The 20,362-nt window shown below is 44.4% G+C and overlaps 2 protein-coding genes across 6 annotated transcripts; both read left to right on the top strand.

Annotated features, from left to right (window-relative positions):
* The first annotated feature begins 95 nt into the window (after positions 1–95).
* Positions 96–14,336, top strand: LOC139802698 (heat shock factor protein 3-like). Of its 3 annotated transcripts, none has more exons than XM_071758123.1 (14): positions 109–263; positions 946–1,054; positions 1,677–1,804; positions 3,791–3,915; positions 4,625–4,700; positions 5,459–5,520; positions 5,976–6,057; positions 6,349–6,482; positions 6,996–7,241; positions 7,388–7,493; positions 8,013–8,078; positions 9,093–9,159; positions 9,444–9,590; positions 14,211–14,336. In XM_071758123.1, exons 1-14 carry the CDS (start codon positions 153–155, stop codon positions 14,234–14,236), a joined length of 1,485 nt encoding a protein of 494 aa, XP_071614224.1. In that variant the 5' UTR covers positions 109–152; the 3' UTR covers positions 14,237–14,336. The 3 variants fall into 3 exon arrangements, with proteins under 3 accessions (XP_071614223.1, XP_071614224.1, XP_071614225.1); XM_071758124.1 differs by lacking the exon at positions 14,211–14,336 and adding an exon at positions 9,727–11,969; XM_071758122.1 differs by lacking the exon at positions 14,211–14,336 and having other exon boundaries at positions 96–263; positions 9,444–11,969.
* Positions 14,299–20,246, top strand: LOC139802703 (V-set and immunoglobulin domain-containing protein 4-like). 3 transcript variants are annotated; one of them, XM_071758130.1, is made up of 8 exons: positions 14,299–14,437; positions 15,371–15,727; positions 16,024–16,305; positions 16,695–16,763; positions 17,533–17,601; positions 17,954–18,067; positions 18,737–18,758; positions 19,279–20,246. In XM_071758130.1, the coding sequence occupies exons 1-8, from the start codon at positions 14,383–14,385 to the stop codon at positions 19,475–19,477; spliced, it is 1,167 nt and encodes a 388-aa protein (XP_071614231.1). In that variant the 5' UTR covers positions 14,299–14,382; the 3' UTR covers positions 19,478–20,246. The 3 variants fall into 3 exon arrangements, with proteins under 3 accessions (XP_071614231.1, XP_071614230.1, XP_071614232.1); XM_071758129.1 differs by having other exon boundaries at positions 14,304–14,437; positions 15,347–15,727; XM_071758131.1 differs by lacking the exon at positions 17,954–18,067 and having other exon boundaries at positions 14,304–14,437; positions 15,347–15,727.
* Positions 20,247–20,362: the final 116 nt, after the last annotated feature.

Here is a 20,362-nt window from a genome sequence, read left to right as displayed (position 1 = left end):
GCGCCGCGCTCCCCCGGGAGCACGGCACCCGGAGGGGGCGGGGCCAAGACGGCGCCTACCAATCAGCGCAGGCCACGCCCCCTCTGCGTCACGGCCGCCGTTGAGCGCCCCCCCCCCCCGCCCCGGTAGCGGGATCGCGGCCCGGCCCGAGGATGCGGGAAGGGCTGGCGCTGCCCGGCGCCCCCCCGGTGCCCGGGTTCCTGGCGAAGCTGTGGGCGCTGGTGGAGGATCCGCAGAGCGATGATGTGATCTGCTGGAGCAGGGTGAGGGCGGCGGGGATGCGGGGAGCGGGACCGGGGCGGGGGCCTGCCCGCGGGAGCCCTGGCCAGGCCGCCGCCGCACCCCCCCGGCCCGGTCCCGCTCCCCGGCGAACACGCGTGTTGTCCTTTGGGAGTGTGGGGGGCACACCCGGGGAGGGGTTTGTGCCGCGTGAAGACCCGTGGGGTATTTTTGGTCGGGTCCTGGCGGCAGAGAGCAGAAGAAAGGTGATCTGGGGGCTCCCAGGTGATGGGGATGATGTCAGAGAGGTTCAGTTTGGGAGCGTGGGCGAGCTGAAAAGTTGAGAGTGATGAGATCCGGGGTGGCTATTTTTAGTGGTGACACAGTGGAAGGATGTCGTCAGGAGCCCGAGGTCTGGCCGCGGGGATCGCAGCCCTCTAGTGGCATCGGCTCCCTCTGCTCCTCCCTGTGTCCTGAAAATGCCCGGGGGGCTGGAACGATTTTCCTTTGGGTTAAGACCCAAACTTGAGGGCTTTAAACCCCCCCCCAATCCATAAGAGTGCTCCATGTTTTGGTTTCAAACCTTTCAGCCCGGCCCCAAGCACTCCGAAATGCCCGCACAGACAGTTCCCTGGTTCAGGAGCTGTCTCTGGATTATGGTCCTGATTTATGTCCAACACCTCAGAAAAACTCTCTCTCTAACTGTTACTTTTGCTTGTTTCCTAGAATGGCGAGAACTTCTGCATTCTGGATGAGCAGAGGTTTGCCAAGGAGCTGCTCCCCAAGTACTTCAAACACAACAATATCTCCAGCTTCATCCGCCAGCTTAACATGTGTAAGCATCAGCTCTTCTCACCTGTGCTTTCTGCCAGGTTCATTGCTACTTGGCAACAGTTTGAGTTTCTCTAAACAAGTGGAGTGTCTTGGCAGGTATTTCCTCCCTGAAAACCTGAACTCTGGTCTTGAGTTTGCTTTGCAAAAGAGAAGAACAACAGTAGAGCTTGGCTAAGCTTCATTTGCCTACTCTGTCCTTGCCCAGTAAGTCTGCCTGGTCCCTCTAGGTGATGCCTGGTTAGATGTGTCAGAGGGGAGAGAAAGGACACCTTTATCCTCCTGACACAGGGAGGAGGATGCTGCTTGTGTCAGTTGCTTGTAGCAAAGGTACATGCTGAAATGCAGATGTTCCTCTGAAAGACACACAGTGTGAGAGTCACCTCTGTTTCCTGCTGGATCAACCCCAGCTTTGAGTAAAGTTTTCTTGTGATAGTGCTGCTGGGGCAGAGTGGAAATAGGATGACATTAGCTGTGCTGAAAACTTGAACTTTTCATAGTTTCTGCTCCCAGTAACTTCAGTACTGGAGGTATGTCAGTAGCCTTGGAGTTTTCTTTAGCTGTGTGTTGTAACAGTCAGCTTTGCACTGGAAGAAATTACTTTACCAACCCCTCCCTCTCTGCAGATGGTTTCAGGAAGGTGATTGCTCTGGAGAATGGCATGGTTACAGCAGAGAAGAGCTCGGTTATTGAGTTCCAGCACCCTTTCTTCAAGCAAGGGAAGGCACATTTGCTGGAAAACATCAAGCGCAAGGTACATCCTGAGCATGTGCTGACTCCACTTTGTTACACAAAGTAGCTGATCAAGAGCCCCTCCCTTCCTTCATTTGGGCAAGTTTGCCTGACTTACATTGTTTCTCCAAACCCCTGTTGGCGCAAAGCTTCATCTTTACTAGCACTTTCCAGTTCTCTTCTGTACATTCAGGCCTCCTCTGACCCGTTTCTGCTGATATGTATCCTCTGTTGGCACATTGTAGCCCATAATATCCTGCCTGCCACAGGAAGAGGCTATCATGATACATCACCTTGACGCTTGAGCGGCAGAAGCTTTTCTGGAGAACGTCAGTGTGATTGCTGTGTTGCCCGAGTTAATAAAAGCACAGGGCAGGCTCCAGAGTCACAATTGTGTTTTGATTGATCCTTCACTGAGTGCCTGTGCTCAGACTGGCCCTTGATTAAATCTCATGGTGCAGCTGCTCCTCTGACTCAGGCCTCTGCCCTTCCCAGGTGCTGTACCTGCTCCTGGCTCGCACACCCCTGCACGGGCAGGGGAGGGGAGGGCTCTCTGTGGCACCCTGCACGGGGAGAGGCTCAGCCGGGTGGAGTACTCTAGATGGAGAGACAAAAGCTGCAGTTAGTGCCAAGGAGATTCATAGGAAGCTGTTGAGTGGGTTGGCAAAGTGTGTTATTTGTTGCCCAGGAAATGTTAGTGTTTTTTTGCAAAATGTCCCTTTTAGCGTTTCTCGCCAGTCGTTTGACTGCCTGGAATGGAGTTGTGTTGCTGCACTTACTGGAAACTGAACTTCAAGCCTCGAGCAGGAATGCAAGTTTGAATCAGGACTTACTGTATTTCCCCTTTTTTGCTGCTAGCTCTGCTGGTCTGCTCCAATCCCAACACCCTGATTTAGGTAGAGACTGAGACCAATTCCTTGCTCTTGGGCAGAATGTTTTAATGTTTTCCCCACAGAGAGGTGGCATGCTGGAGAGAAAGCAGACAGCAGTGTGTTTCACTTGGGATAGAGCTCCTGTACCCCAGCAGAAGGCAGTGTCCACCACAGATAACAAAGCATCTAAAAATGCAGATAGAGAGAGGCCATTCAGCCATCCTGCATAACACTGGGTTATGCTAAGAAAGTGGTTAGTTACTGCTGTGGTGACATGTTCTGTTCTATCAAATGGGGTGGTATTTTAGGAGCTGGGATGTTATTTTGTAGCACCCTTGGTCCACTTCTGACCATCCCATTCTCCTTCGAAAAAAAGGATCTGTGAGCCCACCTGCATGGAAGTCATTAAGCACTTCAGCAGGCTCATCCCAGCTGCTCTCACTTGTTTCTCACAGTTCAGTAGAATAATAAGAAAAACCATAGCCTGCTGTAGGTTGGCAGGGACAGCTGGTGGCTGTCATCTGGTGCAGCTCCACTTGGTTTTATTATGGTCAGTATTCAGCTAAATGTTTTTTAAAATTATGCCCACAAAACTGAAGTTCAGGTGTTGTGGGACAAATTTCAAATTGAACTGAGTGTGTCTAATCAGACTCCTCTTTTATTTTTTTTTCTTCTCCCCTGGCCCTCATAACTGAATGGAAATTTGTTACTCTTGTGCTGTCAGATTTAGTCACTCCTAAAAAGAATGTACTCCATTGTTGTGTTTTGGTTTTGCCTGGTGTCTCACTCTTGGGCAGTACAGGGTAAGCTGTCACCAGATCCCAAGCCAGGAGGAACCCCATTTTCAGTCAGTGGTGGGTCTTTACTATGAATTACAGTGGTGATTCTACTGTGTACATACACCAAATGGGAATCGTGTGTTTTCATTGGCATCTTGTTTTTTCACAGCTGAGACTGTCCTAAGGACTGTCACCAGTAGCAATCCTGGCAGTTTGTGATGTATAAGAATTGGTGTTATCTGAACTTTTGGTGGAGTTCATGCCTGTTCTTCTACAGACTGACTACACAGTTTTTGTAGAAAGGAGCATGCAAGGCACTGTTCATAGTAAAGCATGTGTAACCCCCTCCTGTTGTAGGTATCTACAGTAAGAACTGAGGATCTCAAGGTCTGTACAGAGGATTTGCACAAAGTACTCTCTGAAGTCCAGGAAATGAGAGAGCAGCAGAACAACATGGATGTCAGACTGGCCAACATGAAGAGGTAGACTCCGACTGTTTCGGAGGCACTTGCACACTGAATGTTGTTTGTATCTGACAGAGCTTGACTCTAAATGTGGGTTTCATATGAACTGGAAACAGGTGAAGCTATGTTTTTTTCCTAAGAAATGCCATTCTGCCCCACACAACATTCTGAATCTTGGTCACACATAATTCTGTTACAGACCAGAGGTTAAGACTGAGAGTTTGTTGACTATCTTGAGACTTCATTTTGGCTGCCGTTACCTCTAATAGATTGTAGGGCAATCAAAACAGGGTTAGATGCAGTGGGAGAGAGAGAATTAGTGTTTGGTTTTCTTTCTGATTGGAAGTGGACTTTGCACATGCTGATCTCTGCTCTCTCAGAAACTGTTCTGAGGTGATCTGTGTTACACTCAGCCTCTTTCCAAACACCAAGTCTTTATTCTAAGGCTCTGAAGGAATACTTCACATCGAGGTAACTGGTGGAGCAGCAGAGTATGGGAATGTCCTTGTTAGTGAGTCCTTGAGCGTTGGTCCAGCCTACTGGAAAATGGAGTTAATTTAATCCAGAGTTGATACCAGTGGATCAGATTAACTGGTTATTAGTTATCCACAGAAGGAATGTTGCCATTGGTCCTACAAGGTACTGTGAAAGTTTGAAATCTGTAAAACTAAAGCATATAAAGTAAACTCTGTTCATCCTCTGTCTTCTGATTTATTCTGCATTGCAGAGAAAATAAGGCCCTGTGGAAAGAAGTGGCAGTTCTAAGGCAGAAGCACAGTCAACAACAGAAGCTGCTGTCTAAGGTACCATTGCAGCATCTTCAGTGCTACCATCCTTATTCCTGCCTCTGTGACACCTAATGGCATTCTTTGCTTATGTAGAATGACAAATGACACAGAGCTGAACAGGCTGTACTAATACACATAAAATAAAGAAAACAAAAGGCAAAGAAATAAAGAAAATGTTCACAGTTCCTGAGTGTCCCAGAAGTAGTGCAGCAAAGAGCCACAAGCAGAGTGCTAAAGAAAAGTCGTAGTGAAAAGGATTTCAATGTGTTTGAAATCTCAGTGAATCTTACATGGGGAGAAATCAGTAAATCAAGCTGACCTGGGGTAAAAGTGGGACTGGTTGCAGTGCATGGTAGCAAGAGTGTAAAACAAGAGATTGCAGGCACATGGAATGGAGTCTGGGAAAGATCTTGGAGCAAGACAGACTTAGGCCACTCAAGCAGTCAACTTGGAACCCAGAAAGTGTAGGAGCTTCTGCACTGGAACCATTTTTCTCTGGCTTATCCCTCAGCTGTTTCTGGTCTGGAATCCTCTAGTGACTTGTGGTGTTATATTACATTTTTTTGAGAAAAACTGTCAACGTGGGATAATTTTTCAATTCTGTTTGTAATTAACATTTTGGTTTTTAAGACCGGAACAATAATTACTTTTTAATTTACCTCTTAATTTCAAGTAAATAACTACATAAGTTTGTAGTATATCTGAACTGGTAATTTAATGCTACACTTGCTGTGTTGACCACTTGCTTTTGTGGTTTTGTTTTTTCTTTTTAGATTCTTCAATTTATACTAAGTTTGATGCGAGGAAATTATATTGTTGGGGTCAAAAGAAAAAGGTAATTACTTGATAGGTCACAAATTAGTGTTAGATGTGAATTTTGGGGGATATTGCAGCTTCTACAAGGAAAATCCTTAAAGTACATAAAGAATATTTTGATCACTTAAATTTTTTTAATTCAAACTTGAGAAAGCTGGCAGAAATTCAGTAAAATATGAAATAAAGATTTCCCCTTCCCTAAAAGAGTAGATTATAAGATAATCTACTATAGATTTTAAATTTGGAAGGGCACAGTTATCGGAAATAGTACTTTTAAAATGTGTGACTGTGACTTAGTCAAAACAAAGTGCATGTTCAGAGTGCAGCCTGCCTGCCGTAGACTCACTAGAATACATTTCTGGAAGCCAGTTTTCTTAGAGGAGAAAGAGTGGTAGTTCTTACCATTCCTGCACATATTTGGCATTGCTACAGCTTTCCTGCAGAGCTCTCCACTAAAGCTGTGCTTTGTCCCAGGTCTCTGACGGATGCTGCAGGTGCTTCTCCCTCCAAGTACAGTCGTCAGTACGTGCGCATTCCCGTGGAGAGCGGCCAGGCCGTAAGTCTTCCTGGGAAAAGAGACAGTGGGCTGGACAGGACAAAACAAAACACAACACAGTGATCTTAAAGGCTTCCTTGCAATTGCTAATACCATGATCTTACAAAGAAATGCATTCCCTTTGGCCACGGGTAGCCCTAAAGACTTGCTGTGTCTGTAAGATCACACAAATCTGTTCAACTGGTCAGAGACGAAACCTGAACAGGCGGTAGCAGCTGTGAGAAGAATGGAACTTCAGCACCAAAAAATCAGACCCTTTGCTTTACTTGTTCTATTTGCTGTATCCTGCAGGTGGCTTTTTCTGAACATGATGCAGATGATGAGGATGGGAATGGTACAGGTCTCATCATTCGAGATATCACTGACACCCCAGAGAATGCCACCGACGGCCTCCTTGCTGTGGCACACACGAGTGGCAGAGCCAGGTACCTTGGAGTATTTTCACCTAGGTTATTGCCTAGGTGGTTGTGTTACAGTATGAGTGAGCAATATGAATTCTGGGCAGCAGCCTCTCTGAATCTTTATTTGTATTCTTGTGAGAACCTGTTTAGTTGTTAACAGTCAGATAGAAATACAGATGTATGTGTATGTCTGTATACACACATACAGTATACAGAAATATGGAATCTTCTGTTTCCTGAGACACTATGTTATGAGTTTCCCTCCCTCCTACTCCCTATGTACTATTATGCTGCCTTTTTCTCTGGCAAAATGGGCTGTTCTGCTGTGATACATGCAAGCTGTATAAGCTGTAATAAGAGATTTTCATCTGCCTTTATGAAAGCACTTTCCTTATTTTTCTAAAGAACAGTTGGTTATTTGAATCTTTGACTGGCTTGACTTTGTTAGGTATTAAGATTTGAGATGCTAAACTTGAAATGAGGGTTAAGAGTTGATGAATTCTCCCGTGTGTTGTTTTTCTTTGGGTCACATTTTAGGGAGACCCAGGCAGCTCTGGATCCTGACTTACCTCTTTGTCAAGTATCGCAGCCAAATGAGTTAAACTGTGCAGAACCTATCCCACCTCTTCATATAAATGATGTCAGAAAATCCAGTGAAATGGAAAATGTTGCTGTGGAACTCCATTCTGCACAACTGAGTACTCCAGAAGACCCTGTATCAGTGATTGACTCCATCTTGAACGAGAACAACTCTGGAAACCAAAATGATCCCTTACTGGACAGGTATTAACTTGTTTCTGGAGACTTACACTGTTGTCATCTTGTGGGATCTTGTCAAAGTTTTAGAGGATGTGTTTATCAGAGCATAGCAAATTAGCTTATGTTCTCTTTGAACTCTAGTATAGTGCTGTATCGTTTTGTCTTTTCAGAGAAGAAATTCAGGATTTTCTTAACTGCATTGATGCCAGCCTTGAAGAGCTTCAAGCAATGCTGTCTGGGAAGCAGTATAACTTTGGTTCTGAAGCTTTGAGCGATGTGAGTGTCTTTTCACTTGTTTCTGAAAAGTTCCTGTCAGGCTGCATCATGAAATTTGACTCATAGATTCCATGTTGTAATGGGCAAGAAGAGGGAAAATCCTGAAGAGCAAATAGTTATGTATAGAATGCTACAGAGCCATTCTAGGAGTCTAACAGTGTACAAGGTTCCACCTAGAGCCTCTTTCAGTTCATGAAGTATTTCTGTTACACGTAACACAAGGGGAAGAAAAACAGACTCACTTTCCCTTCTCAAGCCTTTGTCATGTATCATCACATCCTGATTATCTGCTTGATTATGCATGATGATATGGAAAAAAACTCAGCCATACATCTGGAATCACTGTCCTTTTTTACTCCTGTGACCTTGTTTTACTTCCACAGGCTGTGAGTGTACTGCTGGAGGTCTGTGCTGCAGGGGAAGGAGTGGTGGGATGGATCCAGCTGTCCTTTCAGGAGTTCTGTGAAGTTTAGTTTTAAAAACCTTATTATGTGACACATGGTTTGTTTTTGTTTTCAGACACTTAATCCTGAGCTGCCAGCCCTGGATATAAGCTTAATGGAAACTTCTCCTGGTATGGAAAATGTAAGAGTAAGATTTGCTTTTGTGATGGAGAGGGTTAATACAATGCTTAGAGCTAAATTTTGATGGATGCAGTTTGTGGGCAGGGAGAGGATTGTTAGCACGGGATGAAGCTGCCCTAGTCATGCTGCTTTAATGTTTTCAGTTACCACTGTTGCTATAAGGGTTCTCAAGATAATTGCAAGTCTTAATGTTCCCAGATGCAGTAATGTGCTCAGTGGGATGATTTAAACTGCCACTTTACTTTGAGTAACATGTTCTTGACTTCTGAATATCCCTGCGAACATAAGGAAGAGGGAACCAAACTGGTGTCTCTCAAATCAGCTGTCTTCACTAAACATTTTTTTTATTCCCATCTATTGCCTCTATAGCTTCTGATTAGAAAAAGAAGGCTAGATGTCTTATAGGCAAGTTATAATTAGGTCTGAGGTTATAATTCAGATGAGATTGTGTTTCAGTCTGTCTGAAGGCTGAATGAAAAGTACTAATTAGAAATATCATGCAATATAATGTATTTATTCTGAATAAATGTGGAATTTCCTCAGAGGACATACAGAAGTTCAGTGCAAATTTACTTCTCTTGATGCAGTTCCTGAAATTGACTCATGTTTACAAAAAACCCTTGGAAGTGTCATTTATATTCTAGTTCTGAAATAATATTTAAAGTAGGACTTCCCTGGCATAAGAGCCTAGACTGCAACTGAGGTAAAATGCATCTGTGTTCAACAGTGCTTGCAAAATTTAATTATATCAGTGAAACAAAACTTCTCATTTAGAAGGTAAAATAAATATTTGCTATTCAGAAACTTGTTTGGCTCTAGTAAGTTAAGTCTCTTTGTATTTCACCATGCATTCTTTGCAGAGCTCCTGTTTACTGGCTCTCCTGCAACAATGGGCTTGTTGGTCAACTGATTTCTCTTCCCTCTTCCTTTCACCCTTAATTGTGCTACCAGTCAGTGAAGACATGGATTTTGTTGTTGCTGCTGAGCATTCTAATTCTCTTCCATTTTGCTTCAGATTGCAGACTTGACAGAAGGCACTGAAGACCTGGGAGTGACTGAGAGAGAAACAGCAGGAAGCAAAGGTGGGCAGGAAGGGAACACTGAGAGCTTCAAACTCTTCCCAAACTGTGTATTGAAATAGAATTTCTGTAGCCTGTAATAGGGTTTATCTCCTTTGGTCTGGGCTTAAAATTTTTGTGGAGACTGGGATATTTGACTGATCTTGATGAAGCTGTGCTGTAATCCTAAGAGACCCCATCTTATGTCCCATGTTGGTGTTAACAATGTCCCTTTTCATTGTCTTGAATAAGAGCCTTCACTTATGTGTCAGCAGAGCCCAGAGTCTAAACTGTTTGTTTTCCCTCAGATATGCAGCTGATACAGTACAGGGCCAACCCTCTGCTTTCATTATTTGAAGAACTACCTTTGAGTGAAGCTGTAGGAAAGACAGAGGATCTGAAAAACTTTCTGCTGCCCCAGACGGAGGAGAAACCTGCTCTTCACCCTTCATCAGGTAGTGGGACTGTCTTGCCACTCGTAGCTCCAGCAAGCCAGGCTGAGCCTCTGGATGCTCTGGGAATGGGTGACCCACCTCTACTCTCAGAAGATGGGAATGGAGAGTATAAACTGTTTCCACTTTTGCTCCTCAGCCCTGTTGCTAGCTTCATAGAAGAGGCCTCTGAGATAGAAACTTCTTGAGCTTAAGAAGGTCAAGAAGTTTGACCTCTGGCCTCTCCTGCTTCCCGGGTGTCATTTTCTGCATAAACAGAAGAAAGTCCTCTTTCTACAAGCAAAGAGCACATCTGGAAAAGCTGAAAATAAGCTCAAAAAAGAGCTGGTGGAAGTGAAGGCACTGGATGGAAGGGAAGAACAAGCTCCCTGTAAACATACTACAGCATATTCCATAACTTTTTATCCAATATTCTATTGCAAGAGGAAATCTGTTTGTATCCTGTTTGTAAAGTTTAGCTGTTTGGGATTTTTTTGTTTGTTTGTTTTGTTGGTTTGTTGGGTTTTATATTAGCTGGATAGAATGTGGAGTGTAATATTTTAAACATGGGTTTTACTCTTTCCAAGAGCCTGTTTCAATAGGTGGTTTGCCTACTGTTTGGAATTAAGATTTTTTTTTTTTAATTTTTTTTTTTATTTTGAGATTTGTTTTTTGATAGCTTGTGGCTACAGTTTGCATCTGCTTAGGTCACTTTCGTACTCCTAGATTTGCTCCTAGGTACAGGGAACATTTTTCCTATGGAAAATTGCATTTTAACTGTGGAATATTACTTTTTAACATGCTAACACACATCCATTGCCACGGATTGTAGGTGTTGTGGTAGGAAGTGCTTGCCACCCTGCATAATGCTGATTTCTCATGCACATTGCATGGCAGTTCTTCTAGGGTAACTTGCACCTAGCTCATGGATCATGTGTCCTCAGAAATTTTAGACAGAAATGTTTTACATCCAGCAGAGTCCAGGAGCTGTCCTTAAAATGAGAGGGAGAAAAAAAAAAAAAAGTAATTGTATAACTCACATTGACACAGGACACTACATTAAGATTTCTCTTCTGCTTGCAGTTGCTATTTCTTCACCTGACCCTATATGGGCACTGGACTTCTTGCTGCATTTTCTGCTTGTGGGATCTTAAAGCTAAACTTACTAGATACATTTGAGTCCTTTGGTAGCAAACTACAAAAAACATTGTCTGCTGACTCAAAAAGTCTTCCCCATAATTCCTTTCTACATCGTTTTCCTGACTTCTTTGAGCAGCTGTAATGCAGACATCAGCCTCTGGTTTTAGTGGAGGAGTGAGTTTTCCTTCACCAATACCAGGTCTGTAGCAGTCTGCCATTAGTCCACACAAACCTGAAATTTGCTGTAGTGATACAAAACTGTAGGGGCTGGAAGAGTCCTGGAGACAGGTAGAAAACTGGTTGTATAATATCACCTGATATTTCCTACCAGCACAATTACTTGAAATTTTTTTCAGTTTTAGGAATTCAGGCTACCTACAGGCTTTTTATTTTCTCTCCAAAGTTTCTGACCTGTTAAATTTTGTGTTCTTCTATATTAAAGAATCCAAGCTATGTGATATTCTGAAGCCTACTAGATACTGCATGTTATCTTTGCTGGCCTTACTTAATTGGATTTGTGCTTCACTGTCAAATCTCTTGAGTTGCAGAGGAGGATCTTGCTGCTGAGTGTGCGTACATGTACAATGGCTTCACAAAGACATTTTGTTCCCATACTTCTGTAACTGTCCTTTACCTTGTGACCCTTCGTGTTTGTATCTTTTGAAATGCCTTTTGTCAAGTAGGTCTTGTTGCAGCCTTTTCTAGACTTTCTTTTGCTTCCTTCTTGAGATAAATTGCTGAGTAATCTCAAGACTTTGTGAGACAAAGGCAGAGAGGGAAACGAGTGAATTACACATCTGTCTTGGGTTCTGGCTTTTTTTAGTTTCTTCCCAAAGGCATCAATTTTGCCAAGAGTGAAACACTGAAAAACAGGCTTTTCTTCTGTGCTGATTTGACAGCACAATGTGGACAACATTGAGAGGCTGATCTTCTGTAACTCTGACTTCCTGAGCAGGCTAGACTGAAGTGTAGTTCCTGTCATGGATTACTGTCATGTTCTTCCATCATGGGTCTCACCATCAGATATTTGATCTGATTGCAAAATTATTTTGTAATACACTTTTCTCTCTTAAGAAGTTAAGAAACCAAGGCTTAAAAAAACCATGCAAATAAAAACTTGTACATCTGTGTCTGGTTTATGTGCTGGTTTAGGAAAAAATATTTATGCAAGTTTCTGAAGAAAGATGGCAATGGAAAGGGCAGGGCTGAATAGCAGGAAAAACCCACATGCTGAAGTAATTAAACTCAAGAATTGCAAAACCATTTACTGTTTCTCGTACATTGTTTTTCTGTGTTAATGTATGTGCCAATACTTCCTGAACCCATTTGCTGAGTGTTCTAGAAGGGGGAGGCTTTCATGTTCTCTGGGGGATCTCATTATGCATCCACTGCTGGTTCAAATATAACTGAAATGCTAAGGTTAGCCTGGTACCTGTTTTCAGACCTGGCAGGCTGAGAAAGAGGGGAGTTTAGTTTTATTATTAACCTATATCCAATGTACCATGGAATCAAAGTTTATGGAAATGGACCAATCACCACCGTCAGCACAGGGCCAGGTTGGCCTTGGGAATATGTTGGTTGGGTTCCCCAGAGCCAGCCTTCACGTGTGAGCACTGAGGGGACATGATATTTAGTGGTTTTTTCATAAGTAGTGATGTACAAGCTCAAAATACTGTGCTGGGTACTAGTGGAAAATGGTCTTGTGGACTCTCCTATCAGTTCTTCTCATTGCTGGCATTCCCAGGCCAGCCAGCTCTTCCCCTGTCTCAGGCTTTTGTAAATCTGCCTGATCAGAGCTTTCCAGCACTCTAGAAAGCATGTTAGCAACAACCAACTGCAATGTAAATTCTGCTGGTAAATAATCACCCTTTTTCTTTCAAGTTGGTGTTTCAGCCAGGTTGGGACACCCAGCTGCCTCTCCCCCTGTTTGACAGCTCGAGGGGTCTCACTGCATCCAGGCACCCACCCCTCTCATTGCCTCACTGTCCTTTCCCAAAAAGCCATTTCTCACCAGGGCTCTGCCAGCTATGCCAGAGGTGGTTCATCAGGACAAGTGCTCTTTACCCATTCCAGTAAGAAAGGCCCTCAGCTCTGTAAAGTATTGAATAAAGCACAATTTCCTGGAGAGAGCAGGGGAAGGGGTCAGGAAACAACTATCAATTACTCTAAGGCAAGAATATCTGTAAAAGCAAGAAATCACAGTGAAAGCAAAGACCTCAGAAGAAAAGGAACAAGATAATTTCACAGCTCCCAGGGCTGTGTGCCCAAATCTTGTGGTTTTGGTCTTAAATTATGTAACAACCGAATGAGGCTGCCTACAAATGACAGTGCAGGTAGAGCTGTCTTTATGCCATATACAAGATTGTAAGAAATATGTTTCCCACAACTTCAGTCTCAGGTACACAGCACTGATGGCTCTCGTGTCCTGTACTGGGCTTCTACAGATGCAAACTGACCAGCAGTGAAGGCAGGGTGTGTATGTTAGGGCGTGGCCTAGGATGTCATTTTTTCCATTTAATTGTTCTGATTCAAGGACTGGATGTTGAATTACCAACAGCAAAATGCTCATATTGATTTAGCCAAGTACAATGGATCAGTAGAGATTTCTGTCATTAGAAAGAAAAACTAGGAGCTGCAGAGATAGAGAAAGGCATGTGAAATCTCCTGAATTTAATGTTTTGGTAGAAAACAGATTGCCTCCTAGATGGGTCTAGTTCTTAATTACTTTATAATACAGATTAGCTATAACTAATACTACCTTTAATTTATAACACATCTCATTACAGTTGAAAAGTAATTATTTGATAGTCTCAAATATTTTCTACGTTACTAAGTTCCTTTATTCTTCTCTAAGCATCTGATTATTTACCTGCTTCCAAAGTAGCCTCCAGGGAAATGCAGGCATATTTAATTGGATTCAATTAATCAGTTCAGATGAACAGCTAAACTACAGTGTGAGAAAGGAAGATTGATCTGTGCCCACACGGTGGGATGGTCAAACCAGCTGCCTACAGCTTGTGGAAATTATTTGTTTTCAAATTTGTATACCTAAATTCACCACCTCTTAAGATGGGGTATAATAAAGAATAGAGTATTTTGGTTGGAAAAGACCTACAAGGATCATCTGTCTCATGCTGGTAATGTAAAGATTTAGGGTGTTTCATGAATCTTAATTTAAAATATAGTGGGGACCTTCACAGAAAAGTTGGTAAGGAAATCAATAGCGAGGACCTTGGTTGTTCAGCTCCTGAATAGAATTCTCTCAGATTTTCTTGTATGTAATGTGTGTTAAAACTTGTTGTTTCGAAAGCAATGCAAGGAGGAAAAGAGGAACAAATAGGTGCTTAGCAATAAAAAACAGGAAATTTTTAAAAAGTGGAATTAAAAACAGAAGGAGGAAAAAGTGTACTCAGCAGGAAATATGAAGTAGAGTAGAAGTAATTCTTAAACTTTCCTCTTTTGACTCTTCCATGAGTACTTCTGTTCTTCCCACACCTCTGACAGTGATTGCTGAGACACTGGTTTTCTGAAAAAGAGGAAGGAAAACCCATCAGCAGCTGTACTTGGTTCTGAGTAACAAAGTGCATGACGAAAGGGAAGCATTCCTGATTGATGCCCTGACTTGGAAAGATCAGGCCTTTTCTGCTCGAGGGGGAGAAGCTGCACCCTGGGGAGGATGGGGGTGCTTGTGAGAGCAGCTGTGCTTATGAGTCCTCTTCTCCTCTGCAATGGTGAGTCCATGGAAAATTCTCCCACCAGGGGCAGTTTGCCCCCTGGCACTGGCCCGTCTGTTTGTCCAGGGGTGGCTCTCTTTTGGGAATAGAAATGTGGCAAAAGCAACATGCTGCTGGCTGGGTGCTTGGCTGTGTCCAGTCCAGTGGCTGTGGAGTGCAGTGGAACCTGCCCAGCTACTTAGAGTGCAGCCACCCCATACATGCCATGAGGGTTGTTCCACAGAGCCCAGCCAGCACCCAGCATCCAGGGTCTGGTTAGTTCTTGTGTTCCTGGGAAAGGGGAGGTTTGGAAACCAGAAGAAAAGGGTCTATGGAAGCACAGGCTCAGCCCTAAGTGTGAAAAAGGTGTACTGGAACAAAGGCAACAGACCTTGTTTTTATAGGAAAATCTAAAATTTTAGAGTTCTTTGATCCGCTGCCTAAGTTGCTGAAGTTCCACTTAGTCTGATGTGGTGTGTGTCAGCAGGGCAGATGAGCAGCAGAGCAGAGAAAACCGTAAAAGCTGGGGCTTGCAGTGAGTGTGCCATGCTTCCCAGGAAAGTCCTGGGGGTGATGTCAGGTGGTGGGGGCTGGCACCATCTGGGACAGGCAGCTGGGACACACATACTCGAGACAAGGTTCTTTCCTCAGCTCTAAATCATCTGCTAATTCTGATCCTGTGCTCTGCCCCGTGTTCCTGTGCGTGCAGGTGCTCACCAGGCTGCTCTCACATCCATGCCCCAGCAGTCAGCTCTCTCCCATTCATTTTCCTCACAACATGGTGGTTTTTTGTTAACCACATCCCTGAATAGACCATCCCTCACCACCTGCACCATCAACCCGTGCTTTTTGTGTGGTGGATTCCTCTTGCTGATGCTCTCAGCACCACCCAGGAGCTGCCTTCACTGCAATTGCTTATTTTTTTAGTTTCTTTTTCTGTTATTCCTGTAGCTTTTCTGGACCTGACCGGCTCCAATGAGATCAAAAGCATATGGAAGGGATCTACCACCTTGCCATGTGTCTATGTGCCTGTGAAGAACTTTGTGCTGGAAACACTCATCTGGACTGCGGTGCATGACCAGAGCTCCAGGGCCATCTTCCGGAGGGATGGGTCTGGCGACCACGTCCTCCTGTCTGAATACAGAGGCAGGATCAGCGTCCTGAAGGACACCCCAGGGAACCTGTCTCTCCATATCCTGAACCTGGAGATCTCTGACAGGGGAACCTACACTTGCCAGGTCACCTGGAGAGCCAGCAACAACAGCCTGGTGGCAAGAGAGATCACCACTAAACTGGAAGTTGTTAAAGGTAAACTGAGAAGGAAGTTGCACAGGAAGTGAATCTTGGGAAGGCTTTTAGGGATTAAATAGACCAGGTGGTCTGTGACCACTCACTTCAAACTCCAGCAGAAGGTCAGAGAGAGGAATTCTGCCCAGGGTGCTGTGCCTGCAGCTCTGGCTGGGAAGGATTTGTGGCCTCTGTGCAGGGGTGAGGAGAATGTGCTGCCCCTCCTCCAGAGCACAGCAAGAACTGCCCTGGGGTGGGGACCTTCCCCATCATAGCAGGGCCAGCATCACCTGGGTCCTGTCTGCTTTGTCTTCCAGTTCCAGTGACCAAGCCCATTATCAGGGCCGGCGAGCTGGGGCTGACGGTGCCGGCAGGAGCCAGGACCAGCCTGACCTGTGTGGCCAGCGGATCCCCCCCCATCCGGTACCGCTGGTTCCGAGGAGCCCCAGGGGAGACAGCCCTGCCCCTGGGCAGCCAGGCCGAGCTGGTCTGGGACAGCCTGCAGCCCTCTGACACCGGAACCTACTTCTGCCAGGCAGAGAACAGGGCTGGGTCTGGGGCGGTGCAGCAGAGCGACCCCGTCCAGCTGACTGTGAGCGGTGAGTCCCTGGAGCCACAGCTGGGTGGGGAACGTCTGGGGCCCTTCTGCACTGGAGCAGAACAGTGTTGCAGCTTCCTTACCCTGAAGGAGGAAAACACAAAATGCCTTCTGCACTCCGGAGCACTCCTCATCACTGGCTCTGGCTTTCCATCCTCTTTTATTCCCTGCACTCTCTCCTTCTTCCTCTTAGAGGAACTGTGCTTTTCTGATCAAAAAGAGCTTTTGGGTTTAAACACATTTGTTCCTCATTGGCTTTTTTAAAATTCTGTCTGGCTGCCTACCACAGCTGAGCAAGTTTAGATGAGGCATCAGGATTTCCCTTTGACTACGAGGAACATGAGTGGTAATTCAGTAGGCCTGTGCAAGCCTCTTTTGTTCTCTTTGTAGATCTGTCCACGGTGATGGTGACCAGTCAGAGGGATGTGGGAATCACAGGGATACACCACCCAACCACAGGTCAGACCAACGCTCTGTGTGGGAGACACTGTATGTGTCTACCATTTCCTAACAGGTAGACCATATAGGATGTCCTGGCTCCTGGTTTGTTTGGGTGTTTTTAAAGGGTTTTGTCATTTGTTTTCTGGTCTTGAATGAAGCTGCTGAAGTGGGAGGCAGAGCTGGTATCTCTACAGGCAGATACAAGAGATAGAAAAGCTGCTTCAGACCTGGCTGGAAACAGTCAACCTTACCAACCCCCCCAGTTGGGGGAGGGCTTGTGCTTTCCAGCTTTCTTTGTAGGATGTGGTAATTCAGACCTGGACTAGAGTAGGTCTGCTTGGGGAAACTTGAAGTTACAGTGCCCCACCGATCACAAAGTAGGTTGTGGGAATCAGTATCACTGACCAGAAGCTAAGGGAAGATGTTGAAAGTTGTTTACTGTTCTTACAACAAACCCAAATGGGAACGGTGTTCAGAGGTACCTCAGTTATCTCTTAGACTGCAGGGGGCTCCACCACTATTACAGATGCATTTGTGTAAACATCCATGCATACATATAGAGAGTATATATACAATTTGTGTATATATACTGTATGTTTATAATATATATACTCTATGTATATTATAATGTACATATAGTCCTCATTTCCAGAGCCTTCCTGTCTTCACTGCCTTGTCAGGGTTATGGAGACATTCTGTTTCCACCCTACAGCTTTAATACCACATTTCCTGGTGCTAAAATGTCTGGAAATGCACTGTGAACCTTTCACTCCTCTTTGTTCTGCAGATCTGCCTGTAGCAGTAGTGACTCCAGAGAGTGGTGTGGGATATCCAGAAAAAAATTACACAACTCAGAGTAAGTGGCAAGCAAAGCAAAGCTAAGAAGAAAATGAGGGACCCAAACTCAGTAGTCAGTACCTTTAGCCTCAGAACTATTGTTCTGCCTTTTGGCTGCCAGTTGTATTAGGAGACTCTGCTGGTTGTCCTTGTGGCTCCAGTCTCCTGAAGAGATGTGAGCAGTGAGTCTGCAGTGTCACTCATCAGAGCCTCCTCCCAAGGTGCTGCCAGGATGAGGCACAGGCAGCACAACCCTGTGTCCCATGTCCCTGGCTGCTGCTGTCCTCAGGGAAGTGGCTGGAATCACTGAAGTGCTGCTGCGACCTCGGGGGGGCTTCTCAGTGTGAAAGTCTTCTACTGTGTTGTTCTAGGTCTCCAGAGGTCTCACCTCTCCCTGTTCCTGGTCATCTTGATTGCCATGCTTTGCAGTGCTGTGGTTTTTGTTGTCATCTTCCTTATCATTTGCATTAGAAAGCCCAAGGATGGTGAGTGGAGCGTTCTCTAAAACTTCAATGTGTTCTTTCACATTTGAGGGGCTTAGGGATGGGGCTGGTGCTGTGCTCTGGCATCATCCAGGAGCTGGTCAAATGCATGGATTGGAACAGGTGGTGGAAGATCTACAGAGGCATAGTTCACTTAGTACCTGGAGGGAAAGAGTCCATCATTAATTCTCCCTATCCCATAGGGATTAATTTCCTTTTTAGTCTTCAGATGCAGGATGAAGTTACTGAATACTTCCATCTTTGCTGTAGCAATAATAGAAAATTCCTGCTCCAGTGCTTTCACAGAGCCCTTGCTCACTAACAGTGCTTGGCAGCATACAGATAACACATCAGAGCCTGGGTTGGGGTTTTGGCTTTCTTTTCCTAATAAATAGGAAAACTGTGGAAACTTCTAGTTTCTAAACTCAACTTTGCCTTTGACCTTGGGCCAGTTATTCTGACACAGTCTTGCTACATCAGGGATATGGGTTGTTTTCATTTTCTTGGACTGAATCCTGGGAGTGGCAGCCATCATCCACCTACCATGATATTTGAGGTTTCTATTTGTTTTCTATCTTTAGAGGTCACTGTCATATCAATAAGAGACATAGCAGAAATTTTTTTGAGAATATAATTGCAAATTATTGACACATTTATGATTATCTTTTTCAGCTCAAGTCTATGAAGTAAAATTGTGAGTATAACCCTTTATCTAACATATTGATGAATCTGTGGGGACAGTATCAGAGCAGAGAAAAAAACCAAACAGTACTACTTACTTGTAGGGTGAAAAACCTCTTAAGCAGTACAGATGAAGATGTGCAAAGTTAGCTCAGTCATACGTTGTACTGATGGGCTGTGGGCTTTCCACGTCAACATGTAATGTAAAAATAAAGATCTTCTCCTTCACAAAATAAGAATCCTAAGCAAAGAGCAGGAGCTGTTTATTAACTCCTCGTCAAAATGTGGCCTCTTGATACCTTCTAGTGCCTCTGAAACTCCTCCTGGGCTGGAGGCAATGCTGCTGTAATGTCCAAGGTTTTCCTGCCACCTGGAAGCAGAGGACAAGAGCCATAACATAATCCAGTGGCCCACATTTACATGGGTTTGAATCAAATTACAACCTTGTTTAAAATCTTTATGGTTGGGGGAGATGATTTGTCCGCTGATTACTCTGGTCTCAACTCTTCTTCCACATTATATTTTGATTTCAGCCATAACTTGAGAGCAGCAGCTTCTTCCAGGTATGAAAGTACAGGTCACTATGAGGACCCCATCCCGTGCGCTGATGACAACTATGTGATGGAGCCCCTGAAAAGCAAAGAATGTGAAGAAATAAATAAGAAAAATAATGAATATGAATGTCTTGGAAACACCCAAGAATCTGTATATGAATTAGGGGATACTGTATGAAAACCAACAGCACCCTACAGGCAGCAGTCCTTCATTCAGGCAAAATCTATCTTCCTTATTCATCTTTGCCTCTGAAAAATAGGTCAGACAATCAGGTTTTGCTCTTGCACAATTAATGGAGCCTCAGCAATCTCTGCAGTGAAAATGCAAACCTCTTTAGGACCTTTGGTTACAGAATGCTGTATAGGTCTTCTGATGTTGCTTTTCTTGGCTCTTTGTCACCACCTCTGTAGAAGAAAGCCCTTTGTTAACCAGAACGTGCAGACCCCAGGCCAAGAGGGCTGTGCTAAAATTACTGCCTTATATACAAAAAGGATCTGCCTTCATAGCTTTGGTGTGTGGGAGCAGCACCAGCACCATGGGCTGCTCAGCATCCCCAGTGGCTTTGGGTGAGGAGTGCAGAGGGAAGCTGGCCTGGAAATAACCTTCTCTCATCCCTCCCATCCACCTGTGGTGATGCACAGGTTGTAGGATGTCCTTTTAGATGTGAGACAGCCCTTAAAGAGGCACTGAAACACTTGGATGAAACCAAGAATCTTACCACACCAGGGGAGCAGTATGAAAAGAAATGTCCCCTGCACCCATCGTGCTGTTAAGAGTTTGCTTAAAGGTCAAGGTCTCAGAAATCTTTATTTCAAAATGAAAAGGAAAAAACAGCAGCTTTTGTTGGTGATGATATCTTGGATAAAACTGTCAATGTGTACATGCAGCTTATTGAAAAAGTGGAGAAAAAAGATGAAAACCATTAAACTTCAGGACTGCAAAGTTAGTAGATTTGGATATTTTTCTTTTTTTTTTTTTTTTTTTTTTTTTTGCATGTGCGTGTGAATGTCAGTGTCTGGAATTATGCTCCTTGGAGCCTAGAGTCCTTCTACTTGAAAGCAG

The sequence above is a fragment of the Heliangelus exortis genome, chromosome 14 (genome assembly GCF_036169615.1).
Source record: "Heliangelus exortis chromosome 14, bHelExo1.hap1, whole genome shotgun sequence".
NCBI classification, from domain to species: Eukaryota; Metazoa; Chordata; class Aves; order Apodiformes; family Trochilidae; genus Heliangelus; species Heliangelus exortis.
The sequence above is the reverse complement of the archived record's forward strand: the minus strand, read 5'-3'. Positions and strand labels throughout refer to the sequence as shown.